The sequence below is a fragment of the Triturus cristatus genome, chromosome 8 (genome assembly GCF_964204655.1).
Source record: "Triturus cristatus chromosome 8, aTriCri1.1, whole genome shotgun sequence".
In the NCBI taxonomy this organism is placed as follows: Eukaryota; Metazoa; Chordata; class Amphibia; order Caudata; family Salamandridae; genus Triturus; species Triturus cristatus.
This window is the reverse complement of record NC_140591.1, coordinates 924,073,151-924,094,362: the sequence shown is the minus strand read 5'-3', so window position 1 is coordinate 924,094,362 and position 21,212 is coordinate 924,073,151. Positions and strand designations below refer to the sequence as shown.

Here is a 21,212-nt window from a genome sequence, read left to right as displayed (position 1 = left end):
TATTTAAGGCCAACTACAGAATGAGTGTGGATTACTAAATTATGACGACATAAGAACTTTCAGATGATTGTGGATCACTAATAAATCATTACGGGTGGATTACACCTTGACAATTCCATGTTAGTAGCATGTTAGCCGACTGCCAGTATTCTCTTGCAGGGTCCCACTAGTAGTTTAGGACTATCGATTTGTTGGTAGGAAAACATTTTTTGGACCACCTCTTCGGTGTACTTTCCTGTTGAAAACAGGCCACTTGGATGTAATATGCCATATTTACACAATACCAAGAATTGTTTGTAATGCTGCGAGTTCTAAAGTAAGGCCCAGATTTACAAAACTGTCACTGAACGCAGAGCAGCAGCCTAATTGGCTGTGTTGCAAAACAGGGAGAGAGCTGGGAAGTGTCATGTCTATTCCACTCTCTAGCACCACTGCACTATAATGCAATGTTGTCTGTGAGAGTCTAGCCTAAGTTTCATACTGGAAGGGTAGCCTTCTGGTACCCAAAAAATACTATGTCTAGACAAATGTGCAACCTTTCCTATTTCGGATGAGTGTTGTACCAAATACCAATTAGCTCTGATTTGAAAATCCTGAAAAGGATTTTGATTCAGGTCTGCATTATAAAACTTAAGCAAACCAAACACAACAAATCTCTAAATCTGGTCCTATGAATCTGATTAATTTTCTCTTGCTTTGGAAAGATTACTTTTTTTAAATTCTACAGTGAGAGGTAGACACCTGTATAAAATAAATCTGAGAAATGCCTAGAATTTTGACTAGGTTTGTGCTGCAGAAATACCACAAGCACCTTCATACAAAAGAAGTGGTCAGCAACAATGTTCTACTTTGCATTCCGATAAGCTTAACAACGTATGCTGCTACTCCCATACTCCTGACTCACTGGGACTTGCCTTGTTTTGAGGTACATAGCATTATCTGAAGCTGTTTGGCTTGGTGACCAGTGGCAAAAGACTAAACAAAACAGTGCTTAAAGGAAAAATGTTCAAAGGGTATGTGTCAACATGTAATTTTATTCATCAAAAGCACATATTTGGCCCCATAGGGGCCAGGATACCAAACATGGGAAAAAAATCCAGAAAAAAAAGTCCAGGGAAAAAAAGGAGGGAAAAAAGGCCCGACTATTGCAACCAGAACAAATGGCTGAAAGAAAACAAGCAACTTCGTTGTTTGATTCTAGATTTGGAGTTATCTTTAGTCCTGTCCTAGCATTGCAAATCTTTATAGCCAGCTTCCTTCTCATACTTCTGTTGTCCAGTGATGGCCAGCCGTTGGTCCTGCACACAGACATCATAAACTCTCGAAAAACAAATTAGCATACATCAGTGTCATGTTACTACCACTATTTTTGGTTTTTAATATGGCTGAGCTGCCTATCAAAAGTTTCAGTTCCATTATTTCAGATAGTGCCAGATGAGATATGGTTAGGGTTACAACGGTTCATAAGTGTAACATTAAGTGCACTTGGTCAAAGAAGCACAGGTGAGAGCAAGGCATTGATGAAGAGGGGGGCAGAGGGTGAAGAAAGAAAGTTTATGAACTTAAGAGTGAAGCAGCAAGTTGTGGATTCAGGAAATCTGTTGGAGTTTCAGGAAGAGGACAGAAATGTCCACCTTCAACCAATGTCTTAGCTTTTGTGCAATGGGAAGCCTGATGGTAAAAGGCTGGGTCCCCTTCAAAACTTCAGATAAAAAACTTAGGACAGCAGGAGTGGGTATGGCTCAGAGCAGGGGTACTTTTCTGTAGCTTAAAATCTGCACTAAATGTGAGAATTATAAAAGAGCAAACGTGACTGACAACAGAAATTAAACACAAAGCGCCACCACACAACTGTTGTTTAGCTCCTGGTCCCTAATGACCGTTATAGCCCCAAGTAGCATTTTTTTAAAACAGTCGAAGAAACTAGCATAGTGAACGGAAATCAAAATTGGAGCCTACAACCAAGTGCTAAGAACAGGACCAACTGATGTAATTATTAGGAGAGTTGAAGATGTCTAAATAAAAGCTGCGAGCGCAGTATTTTAGAAGTTCAGTTTGCTATCATGCCTTCATCCAGTTTGAGCCCCTCACCTGGACCTACAGATTCAGAAATAAAATCACAACTCAAGGCTTTGTGCCAGATTTGCATGCCATTTGTAGCACAAACTCAGAACAAGTTGTTAATAAATTATAAGCCACCCCCATTGTTCTTCTTGCAGACATCTGTTGAGTAATGATGGAGTCATCGTACGATTATATGATACAAGACCACATATGCAAAGCTTTAAAACAATGTATAATAATGAATTGTCACCATCCAAGATTGGTTGAATGTTAATTTGAACATTTGTAATATCTTACCAAATAATGCATCAACCTTCTCCTCATAAAGGACAGCTGTTCCAGCATGAGCCTTTGTTACACCTTTTGCAGATGCAAGTTCTTTTGGAGAAAAAAGTATTTCGCTGATACCATTGAGAAGAAAACCTGCACTGTCCCGAGCTGACTTGGCTTCCTCCAAGAGTGTGTGCAATTTTCTCTTTGGGACAAGAACATCTCTGAACCAAGCATAGAATCGGAGGAACATGGCGGCCGGTGAGTAGCGGGTTGCGAACTAGATGCGAGTCTAAGTATTCATGCTTGAAAAAACATTGCGCTGTATGAATCGTCAACCCTGGAATCTACTGTGATGCTTATTAGCCATTATTAGTCATTATTTAAGAAAAAACTAGGAAATATAATTGGAAGAAAACGAAAGTGTCTACGAGGTCCGTACCTAGGTTGGGTAGAGAGGAGAGGAGAGAACGCGGGCGGTCCAGTGATTTTTTTTTTTTTAGCAGATTCTGCGGTTTCGGCAGCCCTTGTTGGCTTTTCTGTGGAGGCGGGAGCCTTTGTGGTTCTCGGCGTGTTCCTGCTGGCCTGGAGCCGACGATTGGAGGAGTCCCGGTTTTGCCAGGACATCAGGTTACCGGTTTCGTTGCAGGCGAGGTCGGTGGGGGGCTGCCGAGGTCGAGTGCGACCTTGAAGCCGCTTTGGGCACGAGCTGCACGGGAGCTACATCGTGGGAGGAGTGCTGTTGCTGTCCTTCCAGGGCGGGAGAGGCAGGGGCAGCACAGCCGGAAAAGTGAATCAAGGTCAGTTTCAGACTAAGGTGGCGGCATAGCAAGGAGGTGGGGTGTGTGAAGTTAGAGAGCGGTGCAGTGTTTCTGAAAGACCTTCTTCTGAGCAAAAAGCAGAGGTTATACCAAAAGGGGGTATTAACCGCCATTGTATGTTAACAGATGCAACAAATTCGGGCAAAGTAGGTACTCCTTAAGGAGTGCTAAATTAAAATCACATATGGTTGATTATCAAGCAGATGCAGATTCAAAAACTGCAGAAAAGGTGGGAAATCATCATTTTAAACGGAATAAGAATCCGACAGTTCAAAACAAAACTGTAAAAGACAAAAATCCGGCAAAATTGGCAAGTTCTAAGAAGAAAAAGAGCACTGCTTCTTCTAGAGACCCCCACAAGTTAACACCCTCTCTAAAAAGCTATTTTAAAATAGCTCCCACTACTTTAGTATTAAAGCCACTAGATCGGTTAGTCAGCTTAGATAAATTAGACCAACGCCCTATTGTCTAACTTTCCTATTGACAACAGATACTCTCCTTTATTGGACGAGGTTGAAGTATCAGCATGGAAGATGGCTGATAAAATCAATAAACCTGAAAATATGGTGGAGGTGGAGGCTTACCTGATTAGTTCAGAAAAATCTACAGGGTTATCTACAGAACAACTCCAAATCAGTATTGATCTAAAGGAGAACGCCAGTATTATCTCTCAAGCCCCCGGATTATTATTAGGCCTGGGCTAAAATTCCGTTCCGCTCGCGGAAATTGCGATAATTTGACATTTTCGCGTTCCGTGGAGAGCGCGAAAATGTCAAATTATCGCAATCCGCATTTTACCGGAAATTTTTTGCTTGCTCGCACTGTAAAATAATACATTCTCGCGTGCGCACGATCGCCTTACCTGAATCCCCGCGTTCGCCAACAAGTTCTCCCGATCCGGTCGCGTTCTTCATGAGATGTTGGATTGTTGGTAGGCATTTGCGCTGTCTCACGACAGTTCTCGCCCGCTTAATGTCATTCGTCTGCGATCACGTCTTTCTTCTCGCGATCATGCACCGCGAGACAAGTGAAAACAAGATGGCCGCGTCCGTGAGCAACCGCATGGGTAAGTTGGCGAGTCGCAACCACACAGAAAATACCGCGAACGGGCGGGAAAAAAACTTCCGCATCTTCGCGATATTTCCGCGTGTTTGCGGAGATTTTTAACATTTTCCCGATAATTTGCGAAAGTGAATTTCGCAAATTCCGCCCACCCCTAATTATTATATGAAGATTCTGGAAAATTTGGGGAGAAAAATTCATCGAGCTCCATGTGCGATATGTTACAAGCCCTTGTTAAAGAGATTAAGGAGAGGAATCAAGTGGACATTAAAAACTCATGCGAAAAGTTAGAAGTTAAAATCGATTCACTTGCTACTAGAACAATGGCACTAGAATTATCTGTAACCGAGCTAACAAATCAGGTGGAAGAAAATAAAAAGACTATAGTGGCTTTAAAGGGAAGAGATCTAGCGACACAAGTTAAGTTAGAATCATTAGAAAATTCTCAGAGGAGAAACAATATATATTTACTCAAAGTTCCGGAAGGAGTAGAAGGAAGTAATATATGAGTACGTGGCAAAACTAATAAAGAAAGCAACACAGATTGAGTGCTCAGAAGAGGCTTTAATCGCGGATATTCAGAGGGTACATAGGGATCCCTTTAGGCTCAATCCTAATAAAACAAGGCCGAGGAAAATTTTGGTGCATTTTTTTACGTACACTCTGAAAGAGGAAATTCTTAATAAGGCACTGAAATTAAATTCTTTGATTGTGGATGATATAACTTTTCAGATTAGAACAGATGTTTCTGCAATCACGGCCTCACGGCAATGGGAGTTGGGGAAATTGTTAGAACCATTCAAAAAAGTGGGTGCCACTGCACAACTAAAGTTCCCAGCCTCATTGAAAGTAATGCACAATAATATCATGAGGACTTTTAGAAGAGTTGATGAAGCTGAATACTTTTTACAGTGCAATTCAGGGGAAGATTAAGGAAAAGTAAAAAGAATAATACTTAGCCTATGAATGAATGTAAGAATTTAAATAACTAAGCTCCTGACCCAAGAAGAGGTGCCCCATAGGCCTAGGAGATGAAGGGGGGTTCTTCGAGGGGGGGGGAATCACATGAAAAGGGGAGGGGGGGAGCACTGGGTGGGGAGCAGCGGGAAAAAATGAAAAAAAAAACAATTGTTTAGGTCGAAATCGCCAATTTATTATAATAGAGAGTTTTAGAAGGATGAGTAACCAAAGAAATGGCCGGCCCTAAGGTTGATCAGAATTTTAAGTTGAAGGTGTTTTCCTTGAATCTCAATGGTTTGAGGTCAAAATATAGAATGGAAAAAATATTTCAATACCTAAGACGTACCAGAGCAGATTCTCATTCTGCAAGAAACTCATTTGTTAGAGGATGAGTTGAGATCTCTTTTGAAGACCTAGAAAATGGATCCAAACTGTTTGTACTTCTCAAACATCCTACTAAAGGAGTTGCTATAATTTTTTTTAAAAACCCAGCTATATCCCTTGAGTATAGTTCGGTGGATAAAATTGGGAGGTGGGCTATCGCTGGGATTAAATGCCATTCATCTAAGTTTACAGTGGCAGGATATTATGGACCAAATACGGATGATCCAGGACCTTTCTCCAGTCTGTAGTCTGAGTTATTGAAATACACAGACCCATTAGGCTTGGCTGGTAATTTTAATGCTGTCCTGGATCCGACTCTTGATAAATCACAGAGTAGTGGAGCCATTGTAAAACATAAAACGGCAGTTTTGATTAGAAATACAATGAAACAATTTGCATGGTACGATGTGTGGAGAAACAAGATGGGTAAGAAAAGAGGATATACTTTTCATAATAAAAAATACAATCACAAATCTAGGATAGATTACTTTCTGTTGATTTTACCATTAAAGAAATGGGTGCAGGCTATTACTCATGTTGGGGAACATCTTTCCGATCATTCTGTCTCTCTAACTCTTAGCATTCCAGCTAGGTTATCCCCCAGAAGATGGACGGTAGAGCGTGCCATCTTTCTGGAGGAAGAAGTAATTGGGAGATTAAGATCAGAAACAGGGGCTTTTTTTTCAAATAAATATGGGTAGCGCCCCGATTTATATAGTTTGGGATGCGTATAAATGTTTTCTTAGGGGTGTAATTACATCTATACAGTTTGTTAGACAACAAAAATATAATGAGGAAATTGACAGAATAGAAAAAGAAATACAAGTAGTGAGAATTACATCAACTCACACCAACTTTCCTTGTTAGATAATAAAATGCTAACCAGCATACAATCGTCGAGATCAGAGTTAACAGCAATTCTCGAGTCAGACTGAAAAGGAAATGGGAAGCCAGCAAAATAGCCCACTTCGAATATGGAGAAAATTGTGGGAAACTCCTGGCATGGAAGTCTAAACAAGATCTGGCCAGAGGAATAATTAGGGAATTGAATTCTTCCATTCCAGGAGTTACACTTGATTCCCCAGATGAGATTGAAAAGGCTCCTCAATCTCATTTTGAAGAAGTATATCGTGAAGATCGCAAGGTTCAAATATAAGAGATAGAAGCCTGGCAGGGCCACACCTCTATTAAAGAGATTCCTGATGATAACTCACGGAATATGGATTTACCGATCTCGGAGACTGAGATTGGGAGAATCATTGACTCAGGTAAATCCGGGAAAGCCGCAGGCCCGGATGGGAAACCTGCGGAATTGTATAAACTTTTAAGAGAGGTCCTCCCTCACTTTGGGGTTATTATTTGCCCATGTATTTGAAAAAGGGGGAGACCTTCCTCCGTCATGGAATGAAGCTTCTGTCTCCCTAATTCTTAAACCTTCTAAATCACCAAGATCTTGTGATTACTATCGACCCATCTCTGCTCAATAATGATTATAAAAACTTTGCAAAAATATTGGCAGAGAGGTTGAATGGGGTAACGGAGTGTCTTTTGTATAGGGATCAAAAGGGTTTCGTTAAAGGTAGAGGAATATTTGATCTCATTTATAAGTTGATTGGAACATTAGATCTAGCCACTATATATAAACTCCCCTCAGCCATAATAGCGATAGACGCTACAAAAGCTTTCTAAAGTTAATTGGGTTTATTTACAATTTATATTAAAAAAATATAATTTAGGAAATAACTTTTATAGATCGGTCTCTTTGCTATATAAGGCACCATTGGCAAGAATTTTTGTGAATGGGATGCTGTCTGCTCCGGTTAGGATTCAAAGAGGCACTAGGCAGGGCTTGCGCCTTTCGCCTATGCTTTTTAATCTATATATTGACCCTCTAGCTGAGAAAATTAGACACAACCCAGATATACAATCTTTCAGTTTTAAGGGATGGGATAAAAAAAGTGGCCTTATACGCTGACGATTTAACGGTTTTTACTCTGGACCCAAACATTTCAATCCCATTAATATATGATGAAGCAAGAAAGTTTGGGAAGATATCAGGATATGAAATTAACGCCACAAAAACGGAATGTATGGTATGGAATGTGAGTACTTGTGTGTACCCGATAAAGAAGGTAATTAGATACTTGGATATTCTAATATCTCAAAATATTGATGAGATTCCAGAATTAAATCTTCAAAAGATTACTAAGGAAATAGAAAATTCCCTGTCAGGATGGGCGTACTTGCCATTAACTTTGATAGGCAGAGTAAATTTAATAAAAATGATGCTTTTGCCAAAGTTAATTTTCCTATTTCCTATTTTCATCCCTTTGTCTTTTAATGAAAAAAGCTTAAGATCTCTTCAGTCTAAATTTAATTCCTTTATTTTGGCCTCAAAAGTGATTAGAATATCATGGAAAAAGTTACGTAGGAAAAAGAATAGGGGGGGGGGGGGGTATGCCTACCAGATTTAGTTCTATATGCTAGGGCTTTTTCCTTGAGGGCAGGAAGTTTACATTTGGATACTCCGGATGACTCCGATGTAGGACTGATGTTCAATGTGATGCTTTTAGAAATTGATAATGGAAGTCAAGGTTTTCTATACAAATATGGGGACCCGAGATTTTTAAAAAAAAGTCTGATTAAAGGTTTTACGGGAATTTGCCGCCAAATGGGCAAAGATCAGAAAAATTCTGAAGATTAGTTATTTTTGTGCCTTTGCTCCCATTTGGAACGCTCCGGGCTCACCGGGATGGACTTAAGATTCTATGTCGTCTCCCCTGATAGATGCTGGTCTTCGATGTTAGGGTCAATTAGTATCAGGAGAATCTTTGTTATCATGGCAAGATTTTTGTACGCTTACGGAGAACAGACTTTCAAAGTTTAAGTATTGGCAATTAAGAAGCTGGCATCAGAATTGTGGGTTTGAGGTGGGCAGAGAAAATGAATTAGAAAATGCACTTTGGAAAAAAATTGGGAAAAAGGAGATATCGACTTATTATTGGTTAATGCTGGACCTGGAGGAAGGAGAATTCAATTTACCGATGGAGTTATGGGGAGAGTGCTTGCCTGGCATTCCGTTGAATGATATATGGCAAGTATCTCATGACATCTTGTATACTACGGTGTAGCCTGCATATCTGAGAAGGAACCATATTTTTTGTGTTCAGAGTGTATTGGTCTCCTCAAAAGTTATCGAAGTTCTCAAAAGGTCCAGCTCCAAATTGTCCAAAATGTCTCCTTGCTGAAGCAGATGATATTCGTATGTTCTTGAATTGCCCTAAGTTACACCATTTTTGGGAGGAGATTAATAAAGGTATTGGAGAAATATTGGGTCTGGACATTCAGGAAAGCCCTTTTTTAGTATTTTTTGGTATTTTACCAGAATATAAGTCGCTCTCTAGATGGGAAAATAAGTTATGTTTATATTTGATTTTGTTGGCAAGAAGAGAAATTTGTAAAAAGTGGATAAGAGATGTATCCCCAACTTTTTTAGATTGGGTTATTTCCATTAGGTATACAATAAGATTAGATAGAGTTAAATTGGAGAGACAAATCATGAATAACAATAGGAACAATAGTTTTGATTTTTGGGAACCGTGTGAGTCTTGGTTGGGTAATCTTGATTGATGAAGACACGGGTCCAATGATTAAGCCTTTACACTATAAATACTTTACCTCCTTGGTTCTGTAGGGTGTTCAGGATACAGAACTTATATATTTATATTAAGGTTTTTTGTAAAGCATCTCCAATTGATTACAGAGCGCTCCAATTGGTGCTGTCTAAGAGGGAGGCCATAGGAGTGATTCTACCAGCTCTGATCTATCTATTTGCGAATGAGGACTTAAAAAAAAAAAAAACATCTCTGAACCATGAAGGATCATTTGAGTCCTTCACCAACTGCTGCATGTCAGTCTGCAAAAGTAAGACAACTATTAACTATTTACCATCATGTTAGGTTACATTCTAAACTATATATATATATATATATATATGTGTGTATATATGTATATATGTATATATATGTATATGTATATATATATATATATATATATATATATATATATATATATATACTTTCTATTGCAAGTGCCTTGCAACTGTGCTGCAATCAAATAAAAACAGTTGCTAAAGGCAGCAGATAAATACAATATTCACATAACAAGCATACTTTTGGCAATGCATGTATTTTGGTGGAAAAAAGGATTATTAATGGGAATTTGTTGCAGTTTACGTGGGAAGGTAGACTATCAAGCACGCACCTTTTAAGTGTTCGTTTTCAGCTTGTAACCGTACACACTCCTCATTCAGACAGGAACCAGGGCCAACAGAATAGCTTTCATTTTGATTAATTATCGCCAAGGAGTTATATACCATTTTCTTAGAGAGAAAGCAAATCATAATTAGGCCATACAAATGGAAATGCAACTCCGTAGCTACCTTAAAAAAAAACAAAAAAACATTACCCCAGTGTTGAATGATGGACTTTCCTCCGTCATCAAATGAAATGATTCTTCATTGTCCTGAGGGTGTGAAAAAGAAAAGAAACCATTAGGCCCTCATTTATACTGATCATGTCAAACAGTTTTCCATTTGTTTATTCATATTTCAACAGGCAGGTATATGTGCCTTATTGTTGAGGGAATGAATGCACCATATTAATTCTATGTTTTAATAAGTATCTATGCTTTTTGCAGAGATAACAGGTAGAAGTTGTGGTTTTGGCACCAAAAGGCATGTTACGTTAACCAAGGAAAAAAGGCTGGCATACAGGCTTCACAATATGCACATGTGTATAATGGCAGCACTCATTCAGCTCTGCTTACATTATGGTCAAAGCTTTTGTTGCTTGCAAACGGGTCATCATGGCAAGGGGTACAGTTCACACCCACAGGTGTTACTGCAGATGGAAAGTCACTGTAGGCCAGGCTATGTGACTGTGAGCCGTGAGCTACAAAACTTTGTGGTGTCAAAATATGTGGTGCCAAGGGTACCATAAATTTGGGATCTTGTTTGCAGGGTCTAGTAGGTGTTACTGCATTGCTCGAAACAGCCAGCTCTTGTGTAGGAAATAGTTTTTTCGGTATTAACTGGTGACGTGGAGAAAATGAGGCTTGTTTTTGTCCATGAAATTTTGATTTAAGTGGGGTCTCCAAAACAAGTTCATTTTCACGTTCTACTGCATCATTTTTACTTGTGAATTTTGGCTGAAGGACACTAGCCATCCCTGCTAAAAGGGCCAGGTTTTCAAGTTTCTGCAAATTCATCCGCGAACTTGCATCACCAGGCCGAGAAGCGGTGCTTTCGGCATGAGCTTGGTTACCAACTCTTATATAATCCAGCCCATTCTGCTTGGCTTTTTTGTCCTTGCATCTTTTCTCTGCAATTTCTTCCTCTTGGATTTCACGTAACACCCTCTTAAGTCTTCCCGCGCTTCCCCGATTGCCACAGTCCATTATCAACTGCTTTTCCTCCTGTGCTCTTTGAAGTAACACCTGTTTTAGACCCTCTGTTGTTCCAGAATAGCTTGCAATTAAGTCTTCAATAATATTTTGAATCGTAAGACACTGTTTCTTCACTAAAAAAACGAGAGAAAAAAATATTTATGTATAAACTTCAAAACAGAGAACACATTGATCACTTGCAATATATCTTCACACGTTATCCAGAATATATAAATAAACAGGTATTGATATTAAAGGACAAATGTACAATCTATCCATAACAAGGTAAGTTTTCCTTATGAGACAGTACACGTTGTAAGCCTGAACTTTAACCTCCTGAAAAAAGTTGCTTAAATAAAATAGCTTATCCACAAATGGCTGCCTCATAGTAGTGCCAAGCTAAATGTTTCAGCCCTTTTCATAAGTGTTACATTTGTTTCTGGCATATGTGAGGACATGCATGTTCATTTTTACTGACAATTATTGGATTAATTTATTCTCAAATGTAGGTTTATACTGAATCAGGTTGGTAATTTGTGCCATTATCCTGCAGTTGCAAACTTAATATAAAACTTTTCTTATTGTGCTTACCAGATGATTGGAAAAGAATCATAGCTTTAAAATCTTTCTCTTCGGTGATTGAAAAATAGGACGTTGAATGAAACCATGATTCTGTCCTGCTAGATATAAAAATCAGGAATTAGTTTGTGTCTGGTTTCAGTTTCAGAGGTATAATACAAAGCATATCAAACTGATTCACAGATTATTTACTTTGAGAAAAGCGTCCCAAAAAGTACACTGACCTGGTGCAATTTACATCTAATATGCATAGATTTTGGACTACAAAGAAGTGTTTAAGCATCCAATGAAGGCCGTTGAGGAAATTGCATGATAATCCAGTATGTGCTAAAGGGATTACAACTCATATGATATAATGGTAGGCAGATCCCTATGGAGCTGCAATAATTTGACTCATTTCCAGCATGCAGAAAGCAATGAAATTGGTGGTGTTTGGTAGCGCAATATAGCTGTGCACAGCATAAACCATGCCCCATCTCATCCATTCTATGACATGCTTCTAAGAGTAGAAAGAGACCAGTGTGAGCCGTACAGGACTACGGGGAAAAAACTTCTGATGCTGTTTGCTGGGGAAACAAGCATTGGCATAGCCAATAGGTCTCACCTTTGGGACCTTATAAGTTTTTAGTTATGCTTTACATTATTGTGTGTGGAAGTTTTAACACATATATTAAGCATATTTATAGAACTGAATTGCGAAGTACTTATGAAAATTGTTATTTTGTACAAGTAAACCGCAGGGTATATATGTATAATACTAATAACAGGGTAGCAAATAAAGTGGCAGAGAACAGAACCGAAGTATTGGGATGGTATAAACACAGGGCAACAGCAGCTGGTATAAAATGTTTATGAACAAAGTTAGGGCAACACGCTATTCTTGTTGAAAGCCCCACCCTAACATGCCGCATATTTCAGAACAGCTTAAGGGAAATTGCAACTGTGTAAAACGGCATCAATACCACCAACAACATGGCTCCTCATTACAAGGGGCCCAGTCTGAGGACTGCCTGCTCTCTTTTGAAAGGCCCTGTGCTGTGCAAGAATCGGGGTTGACCCTGGCCTGCAGGCTCCCCCTCACTAAAAAATAACTAAAAACGAACTGGCACTTAACTGAAGCCCAAAATCTGTATCTTGCATGCAGTGGAATTTTGCTGCTTCTGTTCATTAGTTTGGACATTGAACGCAACATTACATATGAAACAAGCACAGACTATTGGCTTTGTCAATGGTTGTAGGTTGCTGAAGATAAATGAGTAACTATCACTGTGCTGTATATAAGGTTGAACATGTTGCGTGTTTTCACATGGGGAAGCTGTGGCCTACGGTTAGAGGAGGCAACCTTCTAGTACAACAAGCTGTGGAATGTCTTTCATAAATCACTGCAACAATGGAAATGTCACATTAGCAATGTGAATACTTGGCAGCTATGATATTAACCACCTGCGCTACCTCACACAAATGAAACCTGCCACTAGATGAAACTCCCATCTCTCTCCAGCAGGTAAAGTGTTTACTTGACACTGTGTGTTACCCGAAAACTGCTCAATATACAAGGAACATTGTAGTATTTTTAACACCTCTGTACTGCTACAAAACTGCAAAACAAAAGTCCCATTACTGAAGAGAAGAGTATTTTTGAAGTGCAGGCCCATTTAAAACACTGCCCCTGTTACTGTGCCGGTTTGTCCCTGTGTTTGTCCCTGCATTACAACGCAAGTCTTTACATCGACTTGCGCTAGATGGCGTGCTAACATTAGAAAAGTGTAATTTACTATTCCAACTCCAGTCCACTTAACAGTAGGGAAGTTGTTGGGATAGTAAACTACACTATTTGTAATGTTAGCACGCCATCTAGCGCAAGTCGATGTAAAGACTTGCGTTGTAATGGCATGCGTTGTAAATCCACTTGCGTTGTAAAAGTTTTGTTGTAACAGCACGCGTTGTAACGTCATACATCCCCCTGCAGGCTTGAAAAAAACATATCTACTCATTTATGTTGCATTTTTTTATTCAAGCCTAGCGTGTTTCCCTCGTCTTCATTGCTTAATGTTACTCTCGTGAAGGTGTCACTCATTGTCATTGAAATGTCACTCATAATTTCACTGAAAATATGAAACGTCACACATAGCAGTCTGAAACCTTGACAGCTATGGGGCTTTCTCTGGTATGTGTAAATGGAGTGGGTTGCAGGCTCTGGCCTTGTCCTTGGACACAGGGACAAACCGGCACAGTAACAGGGGCAGTGTTTTAAATGGTAGTGCGTTGTAAAAGTTGCGTTGTAAAGGTTGTTTACCCTGCAGGGAGCAGCGCGCGCACTTCAAACGGCGGCATATTGATGTGCTATTAAAGAGATTGATATAGTGCTACTAATTAATGAATTTTGAGACTATGGAATTGCATTATCTTTTTTTTTTTGTAGGCACCTCTTATAAAAGTGATAGTGTAATGTTGGTCGGGTAACTATCATTTAGAGAGCACCTAATGCTGGACAGAAGCTCTCTACCACTTTTTCCTTGATCTACTAACCTTCATTGTTCTTCAGTGCTGGCTTTTCACATAATACATAATTTCATTGCCCATCATAGAAACATTCTCACAGCGCTTACCAGTAAAAAACGTTCACACTGCCCTGGAGTGCCAGTTTGTCATACCAGCAGCTAGTGCCATCATGGCAAGATTCCATACTTACACTCCAGTGCCAGCTTCTCACACTGTCCACCACTGAAAGCTCCTCACACTGTCCACCACTGAAAGCTCCTCACACTGTCCACCACTGAAAGCTCCTCACACTGTCCACCACTGAAAGCTTCTCACACTGTCAAACATGACCCAGTATCATAGGTCAAACAGTGCTACCTTTTCACACTGCCCACGGCTGGCCATTCCTCACACATCCAGCAGTGGCAGCGTCTCTCATTACACACCAATCACTGTGCCTCAAACTGCCCACAGGCGCCTGCTTAAGTAACCCTGAACTGTACTTTAAGTCTCTGATACTGCCTATTGGTGGGAGTTTTTCACCCTGATCACCAGTGCTGCTCCCTAAACCACTTTACTGTGCAAAACTCTCAACGGACATGAGGCTCTCACTCTGCCACCCAGTGACAGTTTCTTTCTTGATCTTCTAGTGGCAATTTATCACACCTCCTGTCAGTAGCATCTTTTCACACTGATCACTAGTGCCCCCAAGTAGCAGTATTTCACACTACTCATCTGCAGTGTACCAGCTCCACACACGGCCTCAGCTAATTACATCATCAGTCACTGCACTCTACTCATGCTGCCAAAAGAGCTCAGTGAGATAAAAGCTTGCTACAGATATCTGCTTGACATGCAACCGCCTCAGTCTTTAATCTTTTTCACAGCGCCTAGACATGACGGTACCTTGCAGGTACTCGAACCACCAGAGTCAGCTACTCACATGGGGCCATCAAGTTATCTTCTTGTAGTGTCAGCTTCTTACAGAGCCCCTGGGCCATCGCATAGCACTGCCCAGGAGTACATTCCATAATTATGATACACTCAGGTCAGGGTTCTCACACTGCATAGCGGTAGTGCCATTTTAACACACTCCTGAACACTTCCAGCTTCCTAAAATATCCTCATTTGCCAGCTTCTCGCAAGGGAGGAGCTGCAGGTCAATTCCAGGGCAGGATCTCCTGGGTAGGAGCCTGTAAAGCCCCTTACCTTGGTCTAGCTCCAACTGAAGAAGCAGGTGCTTGTCATCTGAGGTTTCATGCACCTGAACAGTACCTACGGGGTCCATTGTAAAACTCTGTGTAATGCCAAATGTGGAAAAAATATCCATCAATCTGGTTACCTGTATTTCATAATCCGTGGAGCATTGCAAGCACTTCTTGTAATCATTGGTAGCTGGAGTGATAATACCTACAGTGTAACTGTAATACTGCACCCACTTGTTGCAAATTAGTATAGATTTATGACCATGCCCACCAGAAACAATGTTTCTGCCACTTATCTCCCAATATGCTCTGAATGAGTTTGAAAGAGGGTCCGGTAATGTCAACAGAGGAGCTGGTTTTGCGATATTTTCTAGATTTGACAATCTCTGCAGTTGAAATCTGGAAAGGGCCAACATAGAAAGCCAGATCCCTCCTGGCGCTGTCAAAAGGAGAGCAAAGCAATATGAGTTGAGGACTCTGTGTTTTACCAAAAACAGCCATAAACTGTTGCACGAACATTCCAAAACTCCACACCAAAGGGCTTTGGTTTTAAATTAATGGAGTTACCCAGACTAAAGGGACTTTGCTAAAGTAGGATAACGCAAGAGTCACATTTGTTTGATCAGCTACAAACCTCTGACTTTTTGCTACAAAGTGCAAATTACACTGAGCCATAAAAGGCTGGAAACGATATAGATCTTCGGTGAACTCTTCAGGTGCGCTAAAACAGAGGGCGCATAAGGCATCGTCCATGAAGGACTCCCTCCTGTATTTGGGGTGGGGTTGACCTCACAGTGAGCAGTGGTATTCAATCCTTCTCCCTTTGATGGTGGGTTGATCACCTGAGTCAATATCTCTGGAAGAAATGCATGCTTTTGATGAGTGACTTCAAGAACCTCTTGGATTCTACTTACTGCGTGTGCCACTGCCTGAAAGGCATCAGTATCGGACTCCATTTTCTGGGTATGACAATCTGTCACAAACACAGCAATTTGAGAAAGTGGATTTCGAAGCCAATCTCTATCTCGCCACATAGAGGTCAAGGGTTGAGTCAAGGATGGTAATGAAGATTCATACAAAGGGGTGAAGGTGGTGAGTAGAAAGAGCTACACTCCTGCAGGCTGGTGTTAAGAAAACCCAGACTGGAATCCCTGGCGCATAGCGTTTCATGACCATACTATGAATCGTCAAAGTCTCCAACTACTGGCGGGAGAACTCAAATGACTAAAGTTTTGATACAATAGGAAATAAGTTAAATATAAGGGTATCATAGTACTAGACTTACTCAGTGCAAGCAGAGGGATTGCTGTTACTACCATTCAGCATACCGTGAGGCCTGCTCTGAAGCCAAATATAAAATGCCAATGCTGCACTGAGAGGGAGGAGGCTTAGACTAGGAGTCAAACTGAAAAGAGGACAACACAGCAGGTAACTACAAATAGTAAAGTAAGGAACGAGAGGAAAGAAGGGACCTGACCTAGGGAGAAAACAACAACTGTGAAGGAAATGAACAAGCCAAGTGTGAAGAGTGCATTTTCCACTGCCCTGTGTACCATCTAAGTTCCTCATCTTCTCCGTCCTAAAGTGTCTTATGGCCGATGGTTTACATCAACCTGCTAAACTATCAATTCACATTATCGAACTACCATCATATTGTCAAGGTAAGCAGATGTTAAGTTAAGAATAGTAAGCCTTTATTCCTCAATACATACTTAGCTTCGTGATATGCTGGCAGTCAGTATCATCAATACAATATTTTGGCCGGGTGACATTAAGCCCCTGTACTGTGGCATATAACCTGTTGATTTGTTTAACTTTCCAACATCTCAGAGGTTATTGGCAAAGGTCTATCCATTAACGCATGAGGAAACTATAGCTGATTAATTGGTGATTCACTTAACTTGTACAGTGTTAACTAAAGAATGTAATTTTGGCAACCCTTTTAGATGTATCCACCACGAACAACACTGTAATAAGATGCATGTGCAATGAATAGTTTTCTCCAAACATCAGCACATTAGTTTAATCCAATTTGTCAATACTCCTCCTGTAAACCAGGTTCCTTCGACTTTAGACAAGTTTATATTATATATTAAATACATCATTGAATATTAACCGGGTGAGTGTTTATATCCACAGAATAAAATAAAGGACGTTCAAATTTAGAAAAAATTGTTTTACTTGTTTTCTCCTTTTCCATTAAGTCAACCTAAGCACACCCTCACTGAGGAGCCTGGCAAAAATGACCAACTCAAAATCTTTTAGAATACCCTCTGCAAACAAAACACTATAAAACCATTTCCATTCGGTGTCCCTGTGGACAAATGAGAGTTTGTTACAGTGTGTTTTATCCCTGTAATACACCCAACCGGTGTAGATAGTAAGACCTTCCTGGGGCAGGTACTCCAGAGACTGCCTCAACATCTTCCTTTCACTTTAGCTGGACACTACAGTAACTGTCATTCAAAGGGAGCAAACAGCTACCATGTGTTTACTCATTCATGCTTTCCGCCTTCTGCCTCACATATCAGGATCTGGGAATAATCTAATATTAATGCACCCCAAATCATCTGCATGTCTTACCTGGGTTCGCTGGAATCCCTGAAGTGTTCTTGCTTTTGTATTGTCAAGTGGCAAAATAAAGAGACCGAGTCCGATCCATCGTCTCCCTTTTATGGCCATTGCACTCGCACGGTATTCGTTCTTGCAGCAGAACACGGACGTCACTTCCGGCGCTCCCGGATTTGCGTCAGCATTGCAAGACGAGGTCACCGGCTTAATTCAGATGCCTCCGTGGTTGCCAATCCCGAGAACCTCATCCAATTCGGATGAAGAGTGGAGATCCCTCAGAACTCGCACAACTCACCAGTGTAGGCAGTTCCGATTCCTGCTCTGACCGGGGAAAAACATCTCGGAACAATTAAACAGCTGCAACAGGAAACGAGCAGAGCAGTCTCCTCGAAGGTAATCCATGTATTTTTGGCAGAGAGAAGTGGGAAAAAAACGGTATGCAGAGTAGAAGTGGCAGTGTCTGGAAGGTAGGTGATGGCCGTGGGTAATCCCGATGTCTCCTTTGCATAAAGCAGCTCAACCGTGCAGTCTGCAATTTTACTAGGATTCCGTGGGCACTGGAATTTCTTGTTGCTGTGGTGGAAGGATTACTCTAGTTTCAGAGAGTGTATTGGAAAGGTCCAGGTTCATGTGGCGCCAGGGCTGTGTGCACAGAGGGTCACAGGTACAGGTTCCTGTGGTGTCAGTGTGTACAGAGGCTCACAGGTACAGGTTCCTGTCGTGCAATAGCTGTAGAGGCTCATAGGTACACATTACTCTGGAGATATGGCTCTGTACAGAGATTCACATATACAGGTTTCTGTCAGGGCTGTGTACAGAGGTTCACAGGTTGTACTGCCATGAGACTGTATAGTGGGAAATCAACAGTCTCAAACTATAACACGATTTGCACTTCTCCCGTCACTGAACCATATCTTATTTGGGTAATAACAATCCTAGATTTTTTTCTGATAAGGCTGAGGCTGAACACAGCCCATTTTCTGGTGGCTTATCCAGTACAAGGTTCTTATTTTAAGAATTTGCAAGTGTGTCTATGTGAAGGTTCCCCTACACAAAGCACGATGCATGTTTTGCTCTTTTGCTAATTTAATCTGCACTGAGGAGATTTACATATTGTCAGTTATAAAACAAACTAATTTAATTTTAGACAATGTAGGACTGCAATCGTGTTTTTACAATCTCTTCCGTCGCACAATCTGTTTCGCAGTAGCATGTTTTATACAAAGTGCTATACGTCAGAGGGTAACCTTACACTGTTGAATTAATTTGGAATTAAATATTTTTAACTTTGGAATGTTTTTAGCTTTTTCATTTTAAGTTTTTGAAGACCTCTCTTCAAGAGACAGGCTAGTCTCACTGTAACACCTCTACAAATATGGTCACAACATCTTTGCTCCACCACCTCTCAGAAGTGTGCTGGTAAAACGTTATGTTTCATCAACTTGAGCCCATGCACTGAACTGAAAAAGACCAACATGAACTGGACCAAGCACTCTGCTGCCAGCGGTTGTTTGTTACTATACCCTTTGTCCTATACCGCCTGTTAATCCATCGCCTCCGCTACATTACCTAAAAATCTCATCCCCGACATCCTCCTAATTTGCTTCATTTTATGATACCCCACAATATTTGTTAAGTTACAGTTCTATTTAAGCTATATCATAAATTACATCTGACTATATGTCAGGCAATGTACAGGGGAACTACCCTGCCAGCAGGAAGTATAGGGCACTATGCCAATATACAGAATAACCGTGACTGCAGCAGAGATTTTAATAGTATTGTGGACCCCACTCCGGATAGGTCTCACCTGCCTTTACAAGACTCCCTGTTTATCAGACAGGCCCAGAAGTTTGTTTGCTGGCAGCTCCAGCGAGGACATGTCGACTCATGGAGGCGCACCCACCAGATGACCAGGGATCACTTTTTCTTTTTGGGTATACACGAGTTGCAGGTCCACCTCCACACATTCCTTTGTACCCAGTGCAGGATGTTGAAAATCTGGCTAGGATGCTTTTCGATCACAACCTGGTCTTGCCCCATATCAAACGCTACATCGGAGTGCCACTTTTCTAGAACCGCTGGCCCTCTTGATTATTACCCTTGATGAAGCTGACTTGTTAGGCGGCGATACTACGCTTTTAGAGATCAAAGCTATGGTAAAGAATGCGGCCAGTGGAAAGGTGCTTGCCTGATTCGCGGGCCAGCAGTATTGCCATTCGTTCCCACGCCCTGGGAGTTATTTCACCTGCTTCTGAATCCCTAGTGGTTTCACTGGTTTTCCAAGAGCGCTCATGGGAATGAGGCATTGTTGGATGCACTGTTTGTAGAAAACACGTGCACGGCTCGAATACTCCCGATATACCGCCGCAGTGCCTGGAACTAATACCCCACAGTGGCGATTGGTGTGGGTTGATGGAGTGGGTGGCCTCTGGCATTACTCCTGTGGGCAGTCTGTTTCGTGCAGGGGTGCTGCTCCAATTAGCAGACCTGCGGCTGGAGTATGAGTTGCCGGGGGTCAGTCCTTATTGCATAGGGCTGTGATAGCAGTGATTAAGAAATATATCAGAGCTGGCATCTTATTTGGACATCTGCAGGCACTCATAGAGCGATCACGTGCTTCTATCAGGCACTCAGAGCGGATATTGGTACTCCCCTGACTGGGTTCAGGTAGAAATGGGACGAAGATCTAGGGATACAATCCAGGAGGCAGACTGGCCAAAAATTCTGAAACAAGTTCCAAACGTGTCTGGGAATGCCCAGTTTAAATTAACTAACTTTTATTTCCTTTACCGGGCGTATGGCAGGGTGAACAGGTTTTACCGTACAGCCAGAGCGAACTCTCATGTGATGTATTCCTCGCAAACACACATACCCTCAGTACATGCACTGACCATACATGTACTACACAGTACTGCTCTATACCGGTCCTGTACCCTTCCCAAGCACACATACGTCTAGTGCAGTCACTACTCCTGCACTGCGCAGCACTCACCATCTACCCGAGGTAGGCCAAGTGTGAGTTACACACAGAGTAACAGAACTTCAAAAAGGTGAGTGACTCTGCAGGCCTCACTCCTAGTGACACAGGTTAAAAAAGCCTGTTTACTTGTAATCAGCACTACACGGTATGCTGCTGCCCCTGCCACCACACGTGTGCTGCTTAACTTTTGTTGAAGGCGGTAGCCTTCCACAGCTATAAGAGTAGCGCTTTAAGCACCTCTCCTGATCCAACAAGACCGCAATGTCATTCCGCACAACCATGCACTGGCAGCTGGTGACATTTGAAACTGGTGGGGGTGTAAAATGATTGGCAAACTGCACTGAGCATTGCAAGCGAGCCTGAACAACAGTTCCTTTACTTTTTCTC

The 21,212-nt window shown here is 41.2% G+C and overlaps 1 protein-coding gene across 1 annotated transcript in view; it reads right to left on the bottom strand.

The window, feature by feature from the left end:
* Positions 1 to 16,024, bottom strand: part of LOC146805269 (uncharacterized) — a 119,014-nt gene extending 102,990 nt beyond the window's left edge. Inside the window, exons 1-8 of the mRNA XM_085623785.1 lie at positions 15,906 to 16,024; positions 11,598 to 11,686; positions 10,389 to 11,140; positions 10,029 to 10,085; positions 9,825 to 9,942; positions 9,640 to 9,667; positions 2,362 to 2,558; positions 1,184 to 1,320 (exon numbers count right to left, since the gene is read on the bottom strand). Coding sequence (XP_085479911.1) covers positions 1,184 to 1,320; positions 2,362 to 2,558; positions 9,640 to 9,667; positions 9,825 to 9,942; positions 10,029 to 10,085; positions 10,389 to 11,140; positions 11,598 to 11,686; positions 15,906 to 16,024 — 1,497 coding nt within the window. The remainder of the gene's footprint in view (positions 1 to 1,183; positions 1,321 to 2,361; positions 2,559 to 9,639; positions 9,668 to 9,824; positions 9,943 to 10,028; positions 10,086 to 10,388; positions 11,141 to 11,597; positions 11,687 to 15,905) is intronic.
* Positions 16,025 to 21,212: the final 5,188 nt, after the last annotated feature.